General features: G+C 36.6%; 3 protein-coding genes across 10 annotated transcripts; 2 read left to right on the plus strand and 1 right to left on the minus strand.

The window, feature by feature from the left end:
* Window positions 1–490: 490 nt before the first annotated feature.
* LOC124298211 (chromodomain-helicase-DNA-binding protein Mi-2 homolog) lies at window positions 491–14,101 on the plus strand. 8 transcript variants are annotated; one of them, XM_046749905.1, is made up of 25 exons: window positions 491–674; window positions 3,082–3,179; window positions 3,364–3,486; window positions 3,586–3,876; window positions 3,979–4,272; window positions 4,363–4,617; window positions 5,471–5,633; window positions 6,106–6,294; window positions 6,395–6,584; window positions 6,681–7,054; window positions 7,136–7,305; window positions 7,487–7,712; window positions 7,789–8,252; window positions 8,351–8,804; window positions 8,923–9,240; window positions 9,343–9,651; window positions 9,742–10,010; window positions 10,162–10,253; window positions 10,383–10,572; window positions 10,718–10,999; window positions 11,106–11,390; window positions 11,475–11,722; window positions 11,819–12,104; window positions 12,202–12,511; window positions 12,625–14,101. In XM_046749905.1, exons 1-25 carry the CDS (start codon window positions 638–640, stop codon window positions 12,627–12,629), a joined length of 5,922 nt encoding a protein of 1,973 aa, XP_046605861.1. In that variant the 5' UTR covers window positions 491–637; the 3' UTR covers window positions 12,630–14,101. The 8 variants fall into 8 exon arrangements, with proteins under 8 accessions (XP_046605861.1, XP_046605862.1, XP_046605864.1 ...); XM_046749906.1 differs by having other exon boundaries at window positions 10,386–10,572; XM_046749908.1 differs by having other exon boundaries at window positions 5,471–5,624.
* A 309-nt stretch (window positions 14,102–14,410) lies between these two features.
* Window positions 14,411–14,973, minus strand: LOC124298222 (prefoldin subunit 1). Its single transcript, XM_046749940.1, has one exon. It carries the CDS (start codon window positions 14,954–14,956, stop codon window positions 14,576–14,578), a length of 381 nt encoding a protein of 126 aa, XP_046605896.1. The 5' UTR covers window positions 14,957–14,973; the 3' UTR covers window positions 14,411–14,575.
* Window positions 14,974–15,225: 252 nt separating this feature from the next.
* LOC124298216 (GATOR complex protein WDR24) lies at window positions 15,226–21,823 on the plus strand. The gene is made up of 12 exons (XM_046749930.1): window positions 15,226–15,703; window positions 15,809–15,925; window positions 16,083–16,305; window positions 16,433–16,646; window positions 16,730–16,978; window positions 17,047–17,207; window positions 17,287–17,470; window positions 17,601–17,754; window positions 17,904–18,027; window positions 18,122–18,626; window positions 18,703–18,864; window positions 18,974–21,823. The coding sequence occupies exons 1-12, from the start codon at window positions 15,607–15,609 to the stop codon at window positions 19,100–19,102; spliced, it is 2,319 nt and encodes a 772-aa protein (XP_046605886.1). The 5' UTR covers window positions 15,226–15,606; the 3' UTR covers window positions 19,103–21,823.
* Window positions 21,824–21,990: the final 167 nt, after the last annotated feature.

Genomic DNA, 21,990 nt, shown 5'->3' on the forward strand with positions numbered 1-21,990 from the left:
CATCAAATCCCGCATATGCTTCATAAGATTTATAGTAGAAATGATATTGTATGTAGTACAAATAAACTGAAAGTAGTTCAAGGAAATCAAATTCGTATTATGCATGTATTTTTTCTTTTAAGTTTAATGATTGATAACGATTCAATCGCAAGACTTCTCTGAGAAGAGTTAATGAAATCTTTTGCGTAAATTTTTTATTCTACACTCATTGAAGCCATTGGCTTGGATTTGAATGGACACAATTTATTGGCGAGATATACAATATGGTATTACAGGGTTTTATTAATTGAAATTTGGAAGTTCGACATCTAGTACAACAATTAATATAAGAGTTTGGTAGATGTAACAATGGTGAACAATTCGACGCATTGTTACTATGCAAGTCAAAAGTTGGTCGGCGGCGGGGGGGGGGGTTCCTTTCCGAAAAATTAAAAGTGGTGGGGGTAAAAATAGTAAAAGTGGAGGGGATGAACCGTAAAGTTGCCAAGACTGGAGGCGAAGCGGCGAGCACCGAAAGAGAAGTGATCGCACGCCGAGCACGGATCTACGCGTTTATGTCGCATTTTCGCGAATTTTTGCATATTATTCGCGCTCTCAGTGAGTGATCAGTGTTCAAATAGTTAATTAACATACGAAAATGGCCTCAGAGGAGGAAGTGGACGAAACCTTCGCCGGTAAGTGTCGAATAATGGTTAAGTTTGCCGGAATGTTATACACAGACACGCAGGACGCGCGCTTTTCATATGATGGCTGCCATGTCAACTTGTCTTACGTGATTTTTAACTTTATTCAGAGCTAAATCAGCTCGCACATGTTTTTACCGGACAAATAACGACTGGGTACAATTTTTCGTATCAAAATTCACCTACATTATTACCAAAATAATTATATTCGAAAAGTATCGAGCTAACCTTCCAAATTTTCAATTGTCCAAATTCTTCAATAATAGCTCGATTATTTTTGCATTTTCAACGTTAATATCAACGTACCTATTAATTCTTAGTTGTCTCCCAATATGACAGATAAATATTTCTCTGATTACCAACCTTTGCAGATATCATCGATGTTCTGTTTCGATACAAAGTTTACATTTCGCACTGCAAAATATATGTAAATCGAAATATGAATATGGTACTTATATTTATGCATTGCGTGAATAATATTGCTTTCACATTTATCACACGGTTGAATCATCTACCGATCTTCGTAAATTTGTACAGGTTAACGTTATTGTAAATATATTTCCAAATGTTTTCTCATTGCGTGTCAACAGGCTAACACTTGTGGGTCTTATTTTAATCGCACTTAATGACAATCGGATTTGCCATACCGAGGTATTGAGTTACAGTAGAATTCGAATGTAATTTTGTAAACACGCGAGTTCCTAGAATCCAGTATTATACGGATATCGGCGTCGTATAACCACACAGCCGACCACGGGTTGGTTGGCTGTAGCTTTCGTACATACCTCAACTACCCGAGTAACTGTAATAAGTTATTAAGAATTAGGAAATAGTTAATTGTAAAGGCATAATTGCGAAAAGCTCGCTCAGATATACAAAATTTTCCATATATTTCCTATCGGGTAAGTTTGCTTCGTGAAACAAATCTGCACGTCATTTTACAATGTGTTCGATTTGCCAAGTACATTGCACCAATTGAATTTGATTTATGTGCGTTTCATGTTAATCTTACATCAATATTAGATCAATCCCAGTAATATTATTATTAACTCGTACGTAAACGTTCCTAGAATTCAGTGTTATGCGAACATTCGCGTCGTGTAATCACTCGGCCCACGACAAGTCGGCTGCAGTTTTTATACGTTCATGCCTGAACTACCTGAGTAATTGTAATAAAGAGGAATTAGTCTGTTGTACAGAAATAATAGAGAAAAGGTCGCACAGGTATACAAAATTCTTCAAGTATTTCGCATCGGGTAAGTTTTCCTCGTGAAACAAATGTGCACGTCATTTTACAACGTATTCGATTTGCGAAGTAAATTCTACCTATTGAATCTGATTTACATGCGTCTCTTGTTCATTTTACTTCAATATTAGATCAAGCCCAGTAATATGGCCATCAACTCGTATATAAACTGAAATGCTGTGCAAACGAATGTTAGGTATTTTAAGTAGGGGTTAAGAGATCTACCGGAGTATTTGCCCTTAATACAAAATGGCGGTCGCAAGTGTGTGTAACAAAGCATTCGCAACTGTAGATAATGCCAATTTTTTTTTTCCGTCGCCAGTTGTTTTCACTTGCAATGATAAAACTTCCCAAAACACTGCTAGCAACGTCAAATTTTTACAATATATCATTTCTCACTGGCAAATATTACCTAGAAAGCATCAATTGCCGGCAATGTAAACAAGATCAACGCAGTCGATATAGATGTATATATATCCGTATGCATATAATACGTACGCGCGATTCCATTCGTCGATCATGCATACATGTACCTAAATAATGCAAAGATTCATCGTAATTTCTACTTCTATTCGCAATGATCAGTATTCCCATTAATGTCAATTTTTTTTCAAATTCAATATTTTATTCGAAACGAAATACAATATGTATGATTACTCTGTATAAAAGCTATTTTTGTCCAGCTCTTATTACCAATGTAACGGTTCTTATTATTGATTTCTTGAGGCATTAAAATGTCAAGTGTCATTCGCAATATTTAACAATAAATTCTATGCTATAGCATGGAAAAATTAAAATCTCCCAAGTTAATTAGATTGGCTGTTGAAACGATGAATTCCAGATTTTCGCCCCCCCCCCCCCCCCCCCCCCCCCGCGCCTATAATGCTCCCTTCTCTTCACCCTCACCGCATCTATCTCTGGCCCAATATCATACTAAGGTGGCAACCTTGATGAGATTATATGTATGAGTCTGCCTATAGATAGCTTGTTGTACAGGAACCTGTGTCATGTTTCATTTCATCACAAATATATATAATTCGTTTAATTGGTCTATATCAACTGAAGCTTTGATGAATATCTCAGATTATTCAGCAATATAGCACATATATAAATTATCCGTATATTTAGACAATTGACTTTTTTTTCTTCTTATAGGAGAGGAAGAAGCAGACGAAGCTGGAGTTGCTATACCAAATACTGGCCAACCAGTTGCCGAAGGTTCATCTGATGCTGAAGAGTCTCAGAGACTGGTAATATATATTCTAATTAAATTTTACAATTAATATTATAATTTAACAAGCATTGACTATTTTGTTTTATTTCCAAAATTGATAAATATTCGACCAAATGTCTAGTATGTTGTTACAAATTGATAGTCAAAATTTTGTGATCTGATTGAAGTAACTATCTTTTACACGTCTTACATTTGCTTAGGAGGAAGATGATGATTACGAACCAGAAGAACGAAAAAAGAAAAAAGGAAAGAAGCGAAAAGCTCGTAGTGAAGATAAGAAAGGGAAAAAAAAGAAGAAGAAGAAAAAATCTGACTCCGGCGACGTAAGTATTTCAGTATGATGAAAAATGATGCCAGATCAACAGTTCTGGTCATGAAGCATCAAGAGAGCTCACTTATCAAGTTTTTTTATACCGCTTCAGGAAAGTGATTTTGCTGGAGCTGAACCTACAGAAGCTGCAGGAGACGACAGTGACTATGCTGGGAATCGTAAGAGTCGAAAATCATCTTCGCGAAAATCGTCAGGACACAATACATCGGCAGTACAACCTCAAGAGCCCAACACTGGAATGCCAACGATAGAAGAAGTCTGTAGTACATTTGGACTCACTGATGTACAGATAGATTATTCTGAAGCAGATTTTCAGAATCTTACGACTTATAAGCTTTTCCAACAACATGTCCGGCCTCTCTTAGCCAAAGAAAACCCCAAGGTACTTTCTGCCTCACAATTACTTCCCAAAATGCATAATACTTTCAAAATGGGATATTTTGAGACATTAGATGCCATTTTAATTATTGTCAATTACATTCAGGTGCCTATGTCTAAGCTGATGATGTTAGTAGCTGCAAAATGGCGAGACTTTTCTGAATTGAATCCCAACACTCAACCAGACGCCGATGCTCCACCTAGTAACATTGACGATGACAGCAGAAGCTCTAGAGTTAATCGTGGGACACTGATTCAAGATGTTGATGATGATGAAGATGAAGATGATGACAGTGATCGGAGAAGAAAATCTAGGGGTTCTCGCGCGAAAAAGGGAAAGAAGGCTTCCAAAGTTCCTACTCTCAAAATTAAGTTAGGAAAACGCAAGCGCGGCAGCTCGGTGAGGCATATACTTACAGTTATAATTTTATATATAATTTTTTGCCACCTCCACTTGGCACGAAAACGTTGCAACAAATGTGGGTTTCAGGATGAAGAGGCAGAAGGTAGTGGCATCGGGTCGGACAGAGATTCGGATATGGAGTTTGAGCAGATGCTCGCTGATGCAGAAGAGCCTCCTGGAGCAGATGGCAGAAGTAAGGGGCCCGAAGAGAGTGGTCCGGAGGCTGTCCCAGTAGACCCACCGATTAGAAGAAAAGCTAAAACTAAGATCGGCAACAAAACTAAAAAGAAGAAAAAGACGAAGACCACATCTAAATTTCCTGATGGCGAGGAAAGTCTCCAGGTAGTGTCAAGCTTCAGATGGCGTATGCGTTCATTGCAGTTTCAATCGTGCTTTAACATCATCATCATCAGACACTGAGTTATTCGCTACTACCAAACTTGACGAAATTCAGTTCTAAATCATGTCAGTCATTCATGCTCAATTCATTCAACGCATCCTATATTTTACTTTTGTATAGTAATAGTAACTCTCAGAATTTGTTTTCATTGTATTCCTTCATTTCGAAATATCTATTCAGATCGTTGTGATTGTTTGTCGAATTGTTCAGATTCCTGTGACGTTGAACATGTTAATTAAAAAAGTCGATGCATATCGGAAGTATATCAAAATTATCGTTACATTGCCACCTGGTAATTAACTGTAGACCACGCGAGAAGAAAAAACTTATAAAGGTTTGCATTTGAAATGGTTTCAAAGTTCAGCGAAATATCAACGAACGCATTTGCTTTGTTGCTTGACTCTGCCTTAGTAGTATTGTACGATGGTAATCCGTTAGCATAAAAAAAATTTATTTTGATTGTGCAATTTAGTTTATTGTATCAACCAAGTCATCATAAATGCAGAAATTTAAAAATTCCAATGTCTAAAAATAAGCATTTCAAAAACCCGAATCCAAATTTTACGATGCAAACCATCTGAAATATGGAATATAATTGTATGAATTCACTTACTACCTGGTGAACTGTATTATATTCTTTTTTTTGCTCTTTATACTTATTATTCTATATACTCTCTACATTTCAGATTATTTTCTATTACCAGTAACCGTTGTTCTGATGCCACTATCAGAGCATTGGTTATTATCGACGAAGTTACGAGTGTAATAACCTTGGAATTGTTTTCTTTCAAACAGACTGACCACCAAGATTACTGTGAGGTCTGTCAGCAAGGTGGTGAAATCATATTGTGCGATACCTGTCCCAGAGCGTATCATTTGGTATGCCTCGAGCCAGAATTGGAAGAGACTCCTGAGGGCAAGTGGAGCTGCCCTCACTGCGAAGGCGAAGGTATTACAGGTACCTCCTTTAATTCCCTACCCCTCGCGTCCCCTCCCGTTTTTAGGTGTGAGTTTATAACAATGCTACACCAGTTAGTAATAATTTGCTCGTATTGAAAACTTGATTTTCTTCGATCATATAATATTAAGGAGTTATAATCATAATGCTATAATTCAAGAAGCACATTTCTATATGTCATCAGATATGTCACCTAAAAGTATACGTAATGTGCACCTGCAAGATAACTTGTAAAATATCGGACGTAAGTCAGAAAAACTATCTTTCAGATGGACATTTGGCATACTTTTATGCCTTGTATTTGATAATATCTCGAAACGTGCTGCTTTGGAAGGCTCTGTAGTTCCTAGAAACTAAATATTGTTGAAATTAACTTTTGTTATTTTATCCAGCTTGCACATTTCATCTGGCTATTTACATATATTGAAAATTCATCTGTTTCGCTGTCTAATCTAAGTATTTCATGTCTAAGGAGGTGCAGCTGATGACGATGACGAACACATGGAGTTTTGCAGAGTGTGCAAGGATGGTGGTGAACTCTTATGCTGTGACAGCTGCACTAGTGCATACCATACACATTGTCTGAATCCACCCCTTTCAGAAATACCAGATGGCGATTGGAAGTGTCCTAGATGTTCCTGCCCACCAGTCCACGGAAAAGGTATTTTACAATCGGATGTGTTAAAATTTTTCGGGCAGAGGTCACTGATATCAAGAAATAGAAAAAGAAAATGTCAACTATATTGTATTCTTTATTACAGTGGCTAAAATCCTAACTTGGAGATGGTCAGAGTGCCCTGAAACACCCTCAGAAGAACCTTCCACGAGTAAAGCCGCTCCCAAACAACGTAAAATGCGAGAGTTCTTTGTAAAATGGGCTGATATGTCCCATTGGCACTGTGACTGGATCACAGAATTACAACTGGACGTTTTCCATCCACTCATGTTTAGGTATTGAAAGCAAAGCAGTGTGCTGATCTATCGATCAACCCATAAAATGTGAATTCATTATTATAAATTTTCCTAATCCTTACAATGCGTTTACAGAAATTATACACGTAAATATGACATGGACGAACCACCAAAATTGGAAGAGCCACTTGATGAAGGGGATTCTCGTGTAAAACGGTTGCAGCAACAAGACGGAGCTACTAACAGAGATGAATATAACCTAGAGGAGCGATTCTATCGATATGGTGTAAGGCCAGAGTGGCTAGTAGTTCATCGAGTGATTAACCACAGAGTGCAACGAGATGGCAGAGCAACTTACCTAGTAAAATGGCGAGATCTTGGCTATGACCAAGCTACTTGGGAAGACGAGCATGCCGATATTCCAGGTTTGAAGCAGGCTGTTGAATATTACCTTGATTTGAGGGCTGCGAATTGCTGTGATGGAAGTAGTTCTCGCAAAGGCAAAAAAGGTGAGATTATTAATACTTCCAGCTGAGACATTAGCTTCAAATCATTATTTTAATGCCTGATTTATTTTACTCCCTAATCAGGCAAAGGCAAAAGGTCTAAAACTCGAGAGATAATTGATGATGAAGAGAGAACACCCAAAAGATATACTCCTCCGCCAGAAAAGCCGACAACTGACTTGAAAAAAAAATACGAGAGACAACCCGATTACTTGGATATAACTGGAATGCAGTTACATCCTTACCAATTAGAGGTGTGTATTATACGACTTCAATCACCGGAGCTAATTAGTAGACAAAAAAGAAAATTAGATCATTTCTTCAAGAATCTCCAGACTACCAAGATTGTCATCATTTCACTGTTTACTTTTTACTCTCTTATTTGGTAGGTATGGGAATTGAGGTATTTGATTAAATGCATTTCAATCTTTTTAGGGTTTGAATTGGTTGAGGTATTCTTGGGGCCAAGGAATAGACACCATATTGGCTGATGAAATGGGTCTGGGAAAAACAATTCAAACTATCACATTTTTATATTCACTTTACAAAGAAGGGCACTGTAAGGGGCCGTTTCTTGTGTCAGTCCCATTGTCCACCATTATAAATTGGGAACGTGAATTTGAAACATGGGCACCAGACTTTTATTGCGTTACTTATGTTGGTGAGTATTATTGTTTCGAATGGTCCCAAAATTTTCATAATGAATTGCTTGATTAAAAATGTACAATTCATTTTAGGTGACAAGGACAGTCGAATTGTCATACGTGAAAACGAATTGTCATTTGAAGAAGGAGCTGTGCGTGGTGGCCGAGCTTCAAAAATTCGCAGTTCACAAATAAAGTTCAACGTCTTACTGACCAGCTATGAACTAATCTCCATTGATTCAGCTTGTCTTGGATCCATCGATTGGGCAGTCTTAGTGGTAGACGAGGCTCACAGATTAAAGTCTAATCAATCGAAGTTCTTCAGATTACTAGCATCTTACAACATTGCCTACAAACTGCTACTGACTGGAACCCCATTACAAAATAATTTGGAAGAACTGTTTCATTTACTAAACTTCTTATGCCGAGATAAATTCAATGACTTAGCTGCCTTTCAAAATGAATTTGCGGACATATCTAAAGAGGAACAGGTCAAGAGATTACATGAGATGCTTGGCCCGCACATGCTTCGAAGATTGAAAGCTGATGTCCTTAAGGTCAGTTCATCTTTACATGGCTAGCAAATTAAAAAATAATTATGTATGAGTCTGCATAATCTTGTAATATTATACCTTCAATGAAATGACTTTTTCAGAATATGCCAAGCAAATCGGAGTTCATTGTCCGTGTTGAATTGTCACCAATGCAAAAGAAGTATTACAAATATATCTTAACACGAAATTTCGAAGCGTTGAATCCTAAGGGCGGAGGACAACAAGTTTCTTTGTTAAATATCATGATGGATCTGAAAAAGTGCTGTAATCATCCTTACCTATTTCCTGCCGCATCTCAAGAGGCTCCGACTGGTCCAAATGGCAATTATGAATCATCAGCCTTGATCAAAGCTGCTGGAAAACTTGTTTTGCTAAGTAAAATGCTTAAAAGATTGAGAGATGGTGGACACAGAGTACTGATTTTCTCTCAGATGACAAAAATGTTAGATATTCTTGAAGACTATTTAGAGGGAGAAGGCTACAAATATGAAAGGATTGATGGAAACATTACAGGAACTCAGAGACAAGAAGCCATTGACAGGTTCAACGCGCCGGGTAATTTATTTAGGTTTTTGCATACATTACTTTAGTTATCACTGTTTTCAATTAAGATTTACGTTATTTCCGAGCATTATAACAATTGTTCAATGTTATCGTATTTTCGTTTCTCTAGGGGCACAACAATTTGTATTTCTGTTATCCACACGAGCTGGTGGTCTTGGTATAAATTTAGCCACAGCTGATACTGTGATAATCTACGATTCAGATTGGAATCCGCATAACGATATTCAAGCATTCAGCAGAGCCCATAGAATTGGTCAGGCGAATAAAGTGATGATATACAGATTTGTGACCCGTAATTCTGTTGAAGAAAGAGTTACACAAGTAGCTAAACGTAAAATGATGCTCACTCATTTGGTTGTGCGACCTGGCATGGGCGGCAAGGGTGCCAATTTTAGTAAACAAGAATTGGATGATATTCTGCGGTTTGGTAAGTAAGATTGATATGTCGTTTTACTTATTTTGTGCAATGTAAAGTGAAAAGTCTAAGATACTTCTTAGAGCTTGATGGTCATCCTTCGTTTATATTTAGGTACGGAGGAGTTGTTCAAAGAAGAAGAAGGTAAGGAAGATGAGGCTATTCACTATGATGACAAAGCTGTCGCTGAGTTGTTGGATAGGAGTAAAGAAGGAATTGAGCAGAAAGAGAACTGGGCAAACGAGTATTTGAGCTCTTTCAAGGTTGCGTCATATGTAACCAAGGAAGGTGAAATCGAGGAAGAGGCTGACACTGAAATTATCAAACAAGAAGCTGAGAACACTGATCCAGCTTATTGGATCAAACTACTAAGACACCACTATGAGCAACAGCAAGAAGACATTGCAAGGACACTTGGCAAAGGTATAATGTTCGGATAATATATTCGTATTTCTGATCGCGGCCACGGATTTTCAAGATTTTCATTAATGTCCTTACATCATTCCACCCTAGGCAAGCGAGTTAGAAAACAAGTAAATTACAATGACGGTGGAGTTACTGGTGATCAAGGTACAAGAGATGACCAACCATGGCAGGAGAATTTATCAGATTATAATAGCGACTTTAGTGCTCCTAGTGATGATGACAAGGAGGATGATGATTTCGATGAAAAAGGTGATGGAGATCTTTTGTCACGTAGAAGTAGGCGCCGCTTGGAGAGACGCGACGAGAAAGATCGACCTTTGCCACCGCTTTTGGCACGAGTAAATGGGAACATTGAGGTTTGTTTTGCTAGATAATCTGTCATCTACTTGAGATTGAGTTTGAAAATTTATAGTTTAGTTTTATTGTATGATTGATGTATCTGGTGATTTCAGAAGTTTAAGTTCACATGAAATTATTTTAAGGGGGTGAAACTTTTGTTTATTTTAGGTTCTTGGTTTCAATGCCAGACAACGTAAAGCATTCCTGAATGCAATTATGAGGTATGGGATGCCACCACAGGATGCCTTCAACTCGCAGTGGTTAGTTGCACGACTAAAACTTTACTTTATAATGACTTATGTACATAAATAACAGTGATATAACCTATTACATTCTTGACAAATTAATAAATCGAGAGCTAGAATTGTAGTCGGCACTGCATTTATCTGTAGGTTGGTGCGAGACCTGCGGGGCAAATCCGAGAAGAACTTCAAAGCATACGTCTCATTATTTATGCGACATCTGTGCGAACCTGGTGCTGACAATGCAGAAACTTTTGCGGATGGAGTTCCAAGGGAAGGACTCAGCCGACAACATGTTTTAACTAGGATCGGTGTTATGTCACTAATCCGAAAAAAGGTTGGTCTTTTTTGAATAGTTGATCGAGACACTATATGTATCGCTTTGAGCAACCATAGATAAGCTGTCATCGATAATTTACTTTCCAATAGTTGACATAACAACGTCATTACGAATGATTATACAACTACTATTGTTACCATAGGTTCAGGAATTTGAGCACATCAATGGTTATTATTCAATGCCAGAGATGATTCGTAAGCCTGTTGAGCCTGTTGAACCTGTAAAAGCAGAAGGAGCTGGAGATAGCGGAGCCACTGGTACGAGTAGTACTAGCGCGACGCCTGCTACATCGAATGCCCCCAGCCCCAGTCCTGCTGCTACACCAACACCCGTGAATACTTCTATTGATCCTGTTGTTAAACCTACTACGGATGCGCTTGAGTCTAAAGATCCGAAGGAGGATACCAAGGATAAAGATAAAGAGGTAAGGAAATTGTGTCCATGTCACCTTCCGCGGCTTGCATATGAAAATTGCGCATGTAAAATTATTAACATCGAAGATACAACAAAGTTCTTTTCTGTGTCTGCAGACCACGGATGCGCAGGAAATAAAAGAAGAGCCAAAAGAGATTAAGGAAGATGATGAGCTCAACAAAGATAAAGAAAAGGATAAAGAGAAAGAGGAGGTTAAAACAGAGGACGGAGAAGTCGAAAAATCCGACAAAGCTAAAGAAAAGGCAGAAGTTAGATTAGAGGAAAAACCGGCACCCAAACTTGACGAAAAGTCTGAATATTCTGAAGTCAAACCGAAACCTGAATCTGAAGAAGATGTGGTAATTGTCAAAGATGATGACGAAGAGGCAGACAAAAAAGAGGTATGTTCTACCAAAACTTTGGTGTGTATCAAACCTTCGTTCCGAAATTCTCAAGCTGACTTCCAATTTATGCTTTCTCTGCAGGACAAGGATAGTAAAGAGAAAGAAACGAAGGATTCGGATTCGGAAACAACAAAACCAAAGCGCAAATTCATGTTTAATATTGCTGATGGTGGCTTTACCGAATTGCATACTTTGTGGTTGAATGAAGAAAAAGCTGCAGTTCCAGGACGTGAATACGAAATCTGGCATCGTCGACACGATTACTGGTTACTTGCTGGTATTGTAACCCACGGTTATGGCCGCTGGCAAGATATTCAGAATGATATCAGGTATATTTAAAGCTCTAAACGTTTTTTCTTTTTATTTCAAGGTTTTTCAAATGTCAGCGAAATTTGAGTATTAAACTTTAATTCGTTATTATCTAGGTTTGCTATTATCAATGAACCATTCAAGATGGATGTTGGTAAGGGCAATTTCTTGGAAATAAAGAATAAATTTTTAGCACGGCGTTTTAAGCTGTTAGAACAAGCTCTTGTGATAGAAGAGCAGCTCAGAAGAGCGGCTTACTTGAATTTGACACAAGATCCCAACCATCCTGCAATGAGTCTCAATGCACGCTTTGCTGAGGTTGAATGTCTTGCTGAATCGCACCAACATTTAAGCAAGGAGAGTCTGGCTGGCAACAAGCCAGCCAACGCTGTTCTACACAAGGTACTTTATTGTTTAGAATATTGTACGATTCTTCATTCTAATATATACCATAATTAATTGTTTTTCTGCGACATTAACACTCGTTATTTCGTTATAGGTATTAAACCAGCTCGAAGAACTTTTGTCAGACATGAAATCTGACGTGAGCCGTTTGCCGGCAACATTGGCAAGAATTCCTCCGGTTGCACAGCGGCTCCAAATGTCGGAAAGATCTATCTTGAGTCGACTTGCTGCAACTGCACCAGGTGGAAACAGTAACCAGTCAGGTCAAGCAGCTCTTTTAGCTCAACAGTTCCCTGCCGGCTTTTCAGGTGGGCAACTACCTGCTACATTTGCAGGTGCAGCAAATTTCGGAAACTTTAGGCCACAGTATTCGGTTCCTGGACAACCGCCTCAAGGTTTTACAGGTATAAACTAATGTTGTACTATTTTGCTTGTAACTCATATGTACTAGATTTTTTTAAACAGATTTGCGGCTCCCAAGTCAGTTCTTTTATTGAATAAGTTTACTGTTTTTCAGCTTGAACACTTAGCCCAATTGATGGTGGCTCAATCCAATACATCTTATAAGATGTGGACAAAATTCCCGACTAAATCATTTGCGTTGTAATCATATTTTTCGTAAATCACAACTTTTAGCTAAATTTTCATTAGCTAAGTTAAGATCTAAGCACTTAACCTAATACTTAATAATAAATTCACACCCCCTGTATTTATTGTATGTACATTTAACGTCAAACATTAACTATGGATCATGTTTTTAATGACGTAAGATAATTGGTACAATCCATACATAAGTTGCATACAAATTCAAAAGTGGAAGTATATGTTCACTTTATTTGCAATTCACCATCATTATGCCCAATTCAGTGGAACGTACCGACTTATGAAATACCACGTTTAAAACCACCAGATGACTTATACACATGCCAATGTATTTCAATATGCATGATTTCAACAAATTCATAGGTTTATTTTCAAATAATATCGTAGTTTTTGCATTATATGCAAAGGAATCCAAATTTTTATCTTATTTATTGCGAAATGTCATAACAAACGACTTCCCTCAGATACAACAATACAATTTACAGATATATTGATGCAAGCAAATCTACGTTTGATAATGGTTTGTTGATTCAAATCGCATGAATATGCTGTACAGCGGTGTTACATTAAAATATGAAAGGCATGAAACGCTATGCTTGAGAGAACTCTTGTTGTCTAGCACATTACTATAACGCAGGGGACGTTCATCGTTGAGAAAAGTAGTGGAAATTCTTGATTCCGTTTGACAAGTCCTTGTTTTAAGCTTCATCTGCTATTGTAATTCGTCACTATTACATTTTTTCTAAATTGGAACATATTAAATTGGTCAGATATATCTATATATATGTACAAATTTCAGATCTTACCTTCGATTTTTTCGGTTTATTTGGATTATTTCATTCGGAGTTCGAAATAAATCTGCAGATTGGAGTTAATTAATCATTTTTAACTAATTGCTTTGTTATTGTATTTTCATCAAATTCGTATCCATTTAGAAATACTCAACAGCAATACAAATAATTGTGAGCAATTGCAAGGCCAATCTTGTTCCCTGTGTTATTCCAGTATAATATGTGATATAATATTACGAAATTAACGAATAACTGCATACAAACGAAGAGTGATTAACACTAGAGAAAATTTTTAAAAAATTGCCAATCTATAAAATTCCAATCTTTTTTACTCTGAGGAGGAAAAAAGGAGAATGAAAGAAAAAACAAAGGTTTCATAACATTATTTCTTTTTTAAATACAATAAATCAGTTGAAGCGCCAAGTTTTGGCACATGTAGATTTTTAAGTGTAGTTTAAATGAAGAAAAAATGTTGAGGTTCACGGAATCAGTTTAAGATAACTAAGTGGATTAAATTTAAAAAGGAAAAAACAAAAAAAAAATTAGCCGTAAGGAAGACAGTCTGTTGTATGTAACATTCCTGTCGCTGGAATAAATTAATGATAATTGTAAAATGATTTGCTGAAATCAATTATACCCCATGTCTTATTAATTATAAGAACATTTTAATGATCATTCGCACATGTGGTCACTAGGAAAATAAGATTTTAATTGAAGTTCGGAAATTTTAAATTTGTATAATTTGAGAGATGAAGTCCGGCTAAATAGGATAAGCAATTATTGCACCATAGAGCTGACTTACTCATTCTTACAAAGGATGTGCACAACAGTAACTGTCACCAGGACAAATAACTAATGTCCCTACATTATTAAATAACCAGTAACTACGTAAGGTAAAACAAATGAAGGTAATATGTAAACATGATAGGTTTATTTTATGGATTACATTTATCGAAAGCACACAAATAATAATGATGTTAAATTAGAGTTACAACTGATAGATGCGATATTGCTTGAATAAGGGTACAACTTCGACAGAAGAGTAAAAGCAAGTAAAGATATGAAACTGCTGTATCAACCAGAGGATTCGTTGCTTTGTCGTTGCTGGACCATTTCTCTAACGTTATTTGCGTTATCCTTTAAGCTACGCTCCAAGAACGCTTTATTGTTTTCTAGAGTTTTGATCTTCTCGTCGGCCGTTTTCATCCGTTTCTCAAGCCCTTCTTTTACGCTCGCGATGTCGTCTAGCAAGAACATTCGACCCACACTCTCGTAGGTTTTCGTGTTTGGTGGAAGTGAGGTTACCTCCTTAACCGTGAGCTCGGCATGCTGCTTTGTTCGTTTTAACGAATCAATTTGTACGTCTGCGAGCTTTAATTTCTGTGTCGTATCAATTATCTTCTGTTGTAGTTCGGAAAACGCTTTTTTCAGCTCCTGGTCTTGCGCTTTTGCCATTTTTTCGTTTTTACTTGCGAATTACTAACTTCACGTTATGTCAAGAATCGCTGAAAAGTGTACACCGCAAAGAACGAAAACCCAGGATCGACTATACAAATGCTGTAATCACGGCTTCGAAATATATATATATATATATATATATATATATATGCTACGATCACGGGGCGTTGATGACACGGCCATTTTTTTAAAAAACACTCTCTGAAGAACAATAATAATAAATAAACATTTTACCACCCGTCAATTGTACCAATGAGGATGCATTACACTATAGTTGCCAAAAATCGTTTTTAGTTTAATGACACTACTGTAATTACTGCGAATGTGCTCGTCGTAAAATCATAAAGATCGTGGACAAAGAATTCATAAATCACTTCTATATGGTTATAACGTTTATATAGTCGGATAAATACTGTGTGTCACAATGACGAATGATGTGCGTATTTCATTGTATGAAAACAATCAATCAAACAATTCGTGATCTTACTTCTAGCAGGCGTACCACGTGTTTGTAAAATGTGTAATTCACAGAATGCGGTATTACCCTGACGTTCGATAATAGTTGTATAGTCCAACCTGAATTAGGGGATACCACGTGAAGAAATCGAGACAATTGTTGATAAAATTTGGAGCTCACTGTTGTTAACATGACATCAAAAACGGTATTCGTTACGCAGGAGGGACCGGCAAATGCCTTAGCCCTAAATAAGGATAATACTCAAGTTGTGATCGCTGGACGCAATGGTAGGACAACCTTTTTCAAATCCTTCTATACGACTAAGCTGTTTTATTAATTTTCAATACAATTTACTGGTTTATTAAAGATTTATTATCGATTTTCTCCCATAGTCTTCAAAATATTTGCTCTACTTGAAGACAAGTTTGAAGAAGTCTGCAATCTGAGAGTTGGGAAGAATCTTAATCTGAATTTTTCATGCAATGATGTTGCTTGGAATTTAATCGATGGTAAATAATATACGAAATATTTTTAGTGATGCAGCAATACTTGGTTTGGAAAATCCTCTGTTTCCTTAATTATCGGTATTATTTTCTAATTAAAATCCTGGATTGGCATACACCTCATAATTCATGCAATAAAAGAATGATTAAATGTCTTTTTTAGATCACATATTGGCAACCGCAGCCACCAATGGTGCTGTGGTGGTATGGAACCTGAATCGACCTTCTCGGTCAAAGCAGGAACACGTGTTTATAGATCATAAAAGAACTGTGAATAAAGTGAGCTTTCACATGACTGAGCCTATGTGGTTAATATCAGGCTCTCAAGACGGAACTATGAAATGTTTTGATCTCAGAATTAAGGAGGCTACTAAAACATTTTACAGGTATAGCGAGCCATATGGAAATACTATCCAAATTGCTCTTGCAAAGGTTTATACTGCAGTGAAGTTAAGAGTCAATCTGTGTCTTGTTCATTTACTTGTAAATTCATTGGTTTGTTCACTCTTATAGCAACACAGAATCTGTGCGAGATGTGCAGTTTTCACCGCATCAACAATACACATTTGCAGCTGTTTCGGAAAATGGTCATGTTCAGCAATGGGACTTGAGGAAACCCGACCGCTGCTTCCAGCATTTCACAGCACACAGTGGGCCAATTTTTGCTTGTGATTGGCACCCTGAAGCCTCGTGGCTAGCTACTGCCTCACGTGATAAAACAATTAAGGTATAGATGGTTATGGGAATATACTACAGGGATTTTATTAGTACTTATATAGAAGAACAGAGATTAAAATTTGTATACTTCAGGTTTGGGACATATCAGCTAAACCCACATGTGAATATACAATCCATACAATTGCATCTGTGGGTAGAATAAAATGGCGACCTCAAAGAAAGTATCACATCGCAAGCTGCGCCTTGGTCGTAGACTGCAGCATTAATGTATGGGATATTAGAAGGCCTTATATACCGTTTGCTAGTTTTAACGAGCATAAAGATGTTCCAACTGGTGTTGCCTGGAGAGGAGATCCTCAGTACTTTTTATCAACAAGCAGGGTACGTATTTCCAGTGCCAAAATGAATAAAATGTTCCAGACCGAAAATTCACAAGTTTTGTTTCCTAGGATTGTACATTATATCATCACGTGTTTAAAGATGCAACTAGGCCGGCAAGCAAAGCAAATCCTCAAGGTATTGCACTCAACTGCAAGGGTGATGTGGCATATGCTTGCAAAATCAGTGTGAACGCACCAACTACTGTTAAACAGTTAACTAGCATCATGAGGTATTTCTCATGCTTGTGCTAATTGCCGCAATTAGACGGCATTTTTAATAATTTTACTACATTATTTCATTGTTCATAGGAAATCTCCAGCGAGTAATGACACCTTCTGTATGGCCTCTAGTATGATGCACAGATTCACGGAAACTGCTCCACGAGAACCTAAGTGGTTTAGGGAATGTGCTGAAGGATACTTACTCAGCGGTAGACTTAATGATATTTGTGATCATAATGCAGCAGTTGCGATTACTGCAGGCAGAAATGATGTGCGTATAAATAAGAAAATATGTCCTTCCACCATTCATACTTAGGTACAAACGGGTTAAAACATTACAAGTAAGCAGTAAACATTATTTGAACGCCATTCTATAGATCGTAAAGAAAAAATTGTTATAGATAAGTACAGTATGGAGTATAACGAAAACACTGTATGCAAATCCACTTGGAAATATGTTGAAATCGTCGCCAAATGTTTCGAAAGATGATACTGTCAACACTCTGAACCTTGCACAAATTGGCATTGGATCAACAGTTGATCAGACAAATATAGGTATGACCAACATTGCTGTGATTACCATATTAAGTAAAATACTGCAAATCTCTTAAACATGTATGTAGAACTTAATGCATGGAATAACTTGTTGAGCTTTTTCAACCTACTTATGCTTTTAGCTTAATAATAATAATACCACTATTCAGGTCATGAAAATGATGTCAAATCACTGCAAGGTGAAGCGCCTGGTGTGATTAGTGGTGGCGACGATGAGACTGAGACTGATGAAATGACTGAGAATCAAAATTTTATTGGCCCCATACTTCCCAGGTACTTTGCAAGTGTAACTTTTCAGTATTAAATTAATATGTGTGCAATCTTTTATTGAGAATGTGTAACTTATCAATTCAAATTGTTTTTAAAGTCACAGGCGATATCTGGCTGGACACAAATGTCAACCAAAAGGTGATTTCTTCTTTGGAGATGGTGAACTCGAACCAATAACAATGGACTACACATCTGGTTATATACACAATCTCATGAATCATGAAAATGATTGGACATTACCTAAAGAAGCATTTCCTTTGCGACACGAAATACAGGATAGATCCCCACCTCCCGAACAATTTCCCAATCATTCTCCAGATATGAATGACAATGATTCTGGATCAGTCACAGTAGAGGATCAACCTTGTGAATTGATAGTGACTGCCGTTCCCAAGCCATCATTTTGGGATCCAACACAGCTAATTGAAGAAGCGTTGAGACATCATGCAGCAATTTTGGATGTTCAGACATCAGCGTCGATATTAATTGCTCTTGGAGAACGAAGAAAAAGTTTGAACATCGAGGCAGCAACTCAAGAGCATTGGTTACTCGAATATATCGACATGCTAGGTAGATTTAAATTATGGGAAATTGCTACTCAGGTAAGTTAAAAGTTATTAAAATATTTTGAGAGCCAATGAGGTGGTTGAACAAACACTGAACAATATTGATCCATAGATTATACAGCTAGCCTGGATGCCGTCTGTGTCTCAATTAAATCAGCAATCAACAACAATACATGCATGCTGCACAACGTGTACCAAGCCTCTTCAGAGGTCAGCGTGGTTATGTGATCGATGTCATACTTCAAGACATGCTCTCTGTTCGATTTGTCATCAAGTGAGTGTAACTTGTATTGTATTTTTATCAGTCATAACCTAGCTGCTTCACATTAAGCAGTGTTTTAACTGCAACAAATGTTCCAAATGATTCAAATAAGGCCTTTCAGGTTGTGCGGGGTGTGTATGCATGGTGTCAAGGTTGTGCTCACGGGGGACATGTAATTCATATGAACGAATGGTTCGAGAGTAATCGTCAATGTCCAACAGGCTGTGGCCACATTTGCGAGTTTACTTAACTGCCAAACTTCGGCTCCCCATTGGCTACCAGTGAAGGTATTACAGTACCTAATTTAGGGATGCAATTACTTACTGAAAGTAGTATTTAACGTATCTAAAACTTTTTCGATAAGTAAGATAATTATTATGAGGCAAGTACAGCATAGTAACTCCGACCACGCTCATAATTATCTTTGAATCGCACAATGTTATGTTGTATCAAAGTGATACCTTCTAGTCACTGACAACGAGTATTCGACATTTACACAGTTATTTATGATCCAAATGCATCAAACATGCTCATCTTTTTACTTTTTATCCTGAAATTTAAGACTTATTTCACCACACTCAAGGTAATGGTTTGGTAAATTAATACTTGTAATTCGAAGTAAGAACCCTGCTGCTAGTGAAGACACATACAATATCCTGCGCTTTCCTCGTGCCAAGAGTAAGTTTTAAGTACGTATCAACAGACCACACAGCTCTTTTTTTTTTTCTACTCAACCCATTAAGAATTGATTATATTTCAGAGGTCGTTACACAATTATGCAATGTTTCAACTTGTCGAATAGACACAGTTAGTCGTGACAAGTATTTTTATAAATCATTAACAATATTAACAGTAAAAATTGGACAAAATGTACAAATGAATAGGTCTTTATATTTGACTATGGTTAACCCCACGTTTTTGGTTATTATCAATGGAAAAAGAGACTGCATGGAGAAATGATGTACCTAGAAATGAAGTGTTTTTTGAAAATTTTCACAAAATCTTTCCATGTATCTTATACTACCAGTAACATATAGTGTTGTGCTGAGTGTATTGAAATGTCAATAGAATCATGATTTTCAAATCGCTAAATTTTAAAGTTTACTAATAATTCGTCAATGACCGACCAAAGTTATTCATGTGTCATGGGGTGGATGATAGTGATCACAATGAGCAGTTATCGATAACCACATCGACACCTAGCTGCGATGTTATTATGGCCTATTATGAGTTCATAACCCGTCGACTAGGCGCACGTACGAAGAATTAGAGGAAATGAGAAGAAGTTACATTGAGGAGTTGAATGTTTGAGTGTATAATTGATTTATTGTCAAAGATATTGAGAGTGCAATAAGAAGACGTGAGGGAGAAAAAATGGAAGAGAGGTTTTTAAGATATCCGAATGAATGATGACTTGAGAGTGTGTATATGGGGTGAAGGATGTAAAGGACTGGGCTAGTTGCAGTGCAGGAGTAGAGGGGGCATTCAGCTGATGCGGTATGCAAAGTGAGACAGTGAGGTGATGATAAGAAGAGGATGCAGGGTATAAGGTGACTAAAAGAGTGTGGGAAAAGAATCTAAGGTCTCGAGGACCCAACACATGCATTACAAATATAAAATTAGGATTGTTTCCTTATATGCAATTATTGTGTTTTATATGAATAATGTACATACTTTTGTCATAGTTTCAACTACTGTAAATATGTAAAGCAAATAGGCTAGTAGCAAAACCAAGCAGTAAGAGAAGATGAAGTACAAAACATAATGTCCGTACTTACTTCATATTTTTATGTATAAAAGTCATACGAAACTTCTTATTTGATCTGTTATGTTGTGATTTGTCATTTCTGAAGAAATTCAAAATACATAGTGGATAAATCATGGATGAAGGACTTGCAATGATTGTAATATGCTTTGAAAGTATGTACATGACAGGATTCTTTCAATCGTGTATTCATATTAAAGGTACAGAATTATAAATTATATTACAATTTTTCACGACGTTTATCGAGTGAGTAAATTGCAAACTGAGGTGTGATATAAAGTATTAAGTATTACAAAAAACAATCGTACAATGTCCAATTGATAACTTTTAAATCTGAAAATTTTGTTACATACGTATCAACAGTATCTGTACAGTAATTGAATTCGAATACGCTGAAACTTACACAAATGAGTTGTCGCATTATTAGAATTTTCAGTAAGAAAAAATTAATTGCACAAAAGAAATCAAAATTTATATTTACCAAGTGTAGCAACAATTTTGAATCACTGTTATTGTGTTATAGGTACAAGAACTTATACTAGGAAAGATCGTTAATTTTAGACCAGTTAGTTCTCTAAAACTCGATTTAACAGTAAATAAGATTGTTCACATACTATGAAACCAGGGAGCTAATATTATTAATCAGAAAACTTGACGTTTTTATAGAGACAGTCTGATATTCAATTCAACTAATTTAGAATATTGAAGAAAAGGCACATTTACCGGTTGGAAAAGTACAAAAGTATGAAAATAATTTTCAACGCTATTTATGTATTGCATTTAACGTAAAAAAAATTTATACACCTTATGTCACTGGGAAAATATAATACTTTTAATGTTGTGTTCAGTTTATTGATTACAAGATTTCCGTTATACTTGCGTTCAAATAATTAATTGAAAATGCATTTTCTTTCCGAAAATAAACGGAAAACTATTTTTGAAGTACGTCTACAAATTCACAATACTTATTGCTACACGTTTATATTCACCATTAAAAATTTTGTCAGCTTTGAACGGAAATCAATTTTATTGAATTTATTTTTTTTTGTAACGATATGAAAAATTAAAATTAAATTACGGTAATTATATAATATACAAGCATGCTTGCATTAGATATACAAATGACATAATTTGCAACTTGCCAGTCGAGTATAATGACGATGCAATGGAATCAAATGACGAGTAGGTATTACACATGTACAAAAATGATGCAAAAATATTTGCATGTTCAAATATGAGCAGTGGAAATAGTGTGAGGTTCCTATAATTGCAAATTACTTTGTACCAAATTCATCAGAATAGAGGGCACAAGCATTGCACATTTCTTGTGCATATACATATAGGTGTACATTTAAATTAGTTTGTTACGACTG

This window comes from Neodiprion virginianus, chromosome 2, assembly GCF_021901495.1.
Source record: "Neodiprion virginianus isolate iyNeoVirg1 chromosome 2, iyNeoVirg1.1, whole genome shotgun sequence".
Lineage (NCBI taxonomy): Eukaryota > Metazoa > Arthropoda > Insecta > Hymenoptera > Diprionidae > Neodiprion > Neodiprion virginianus.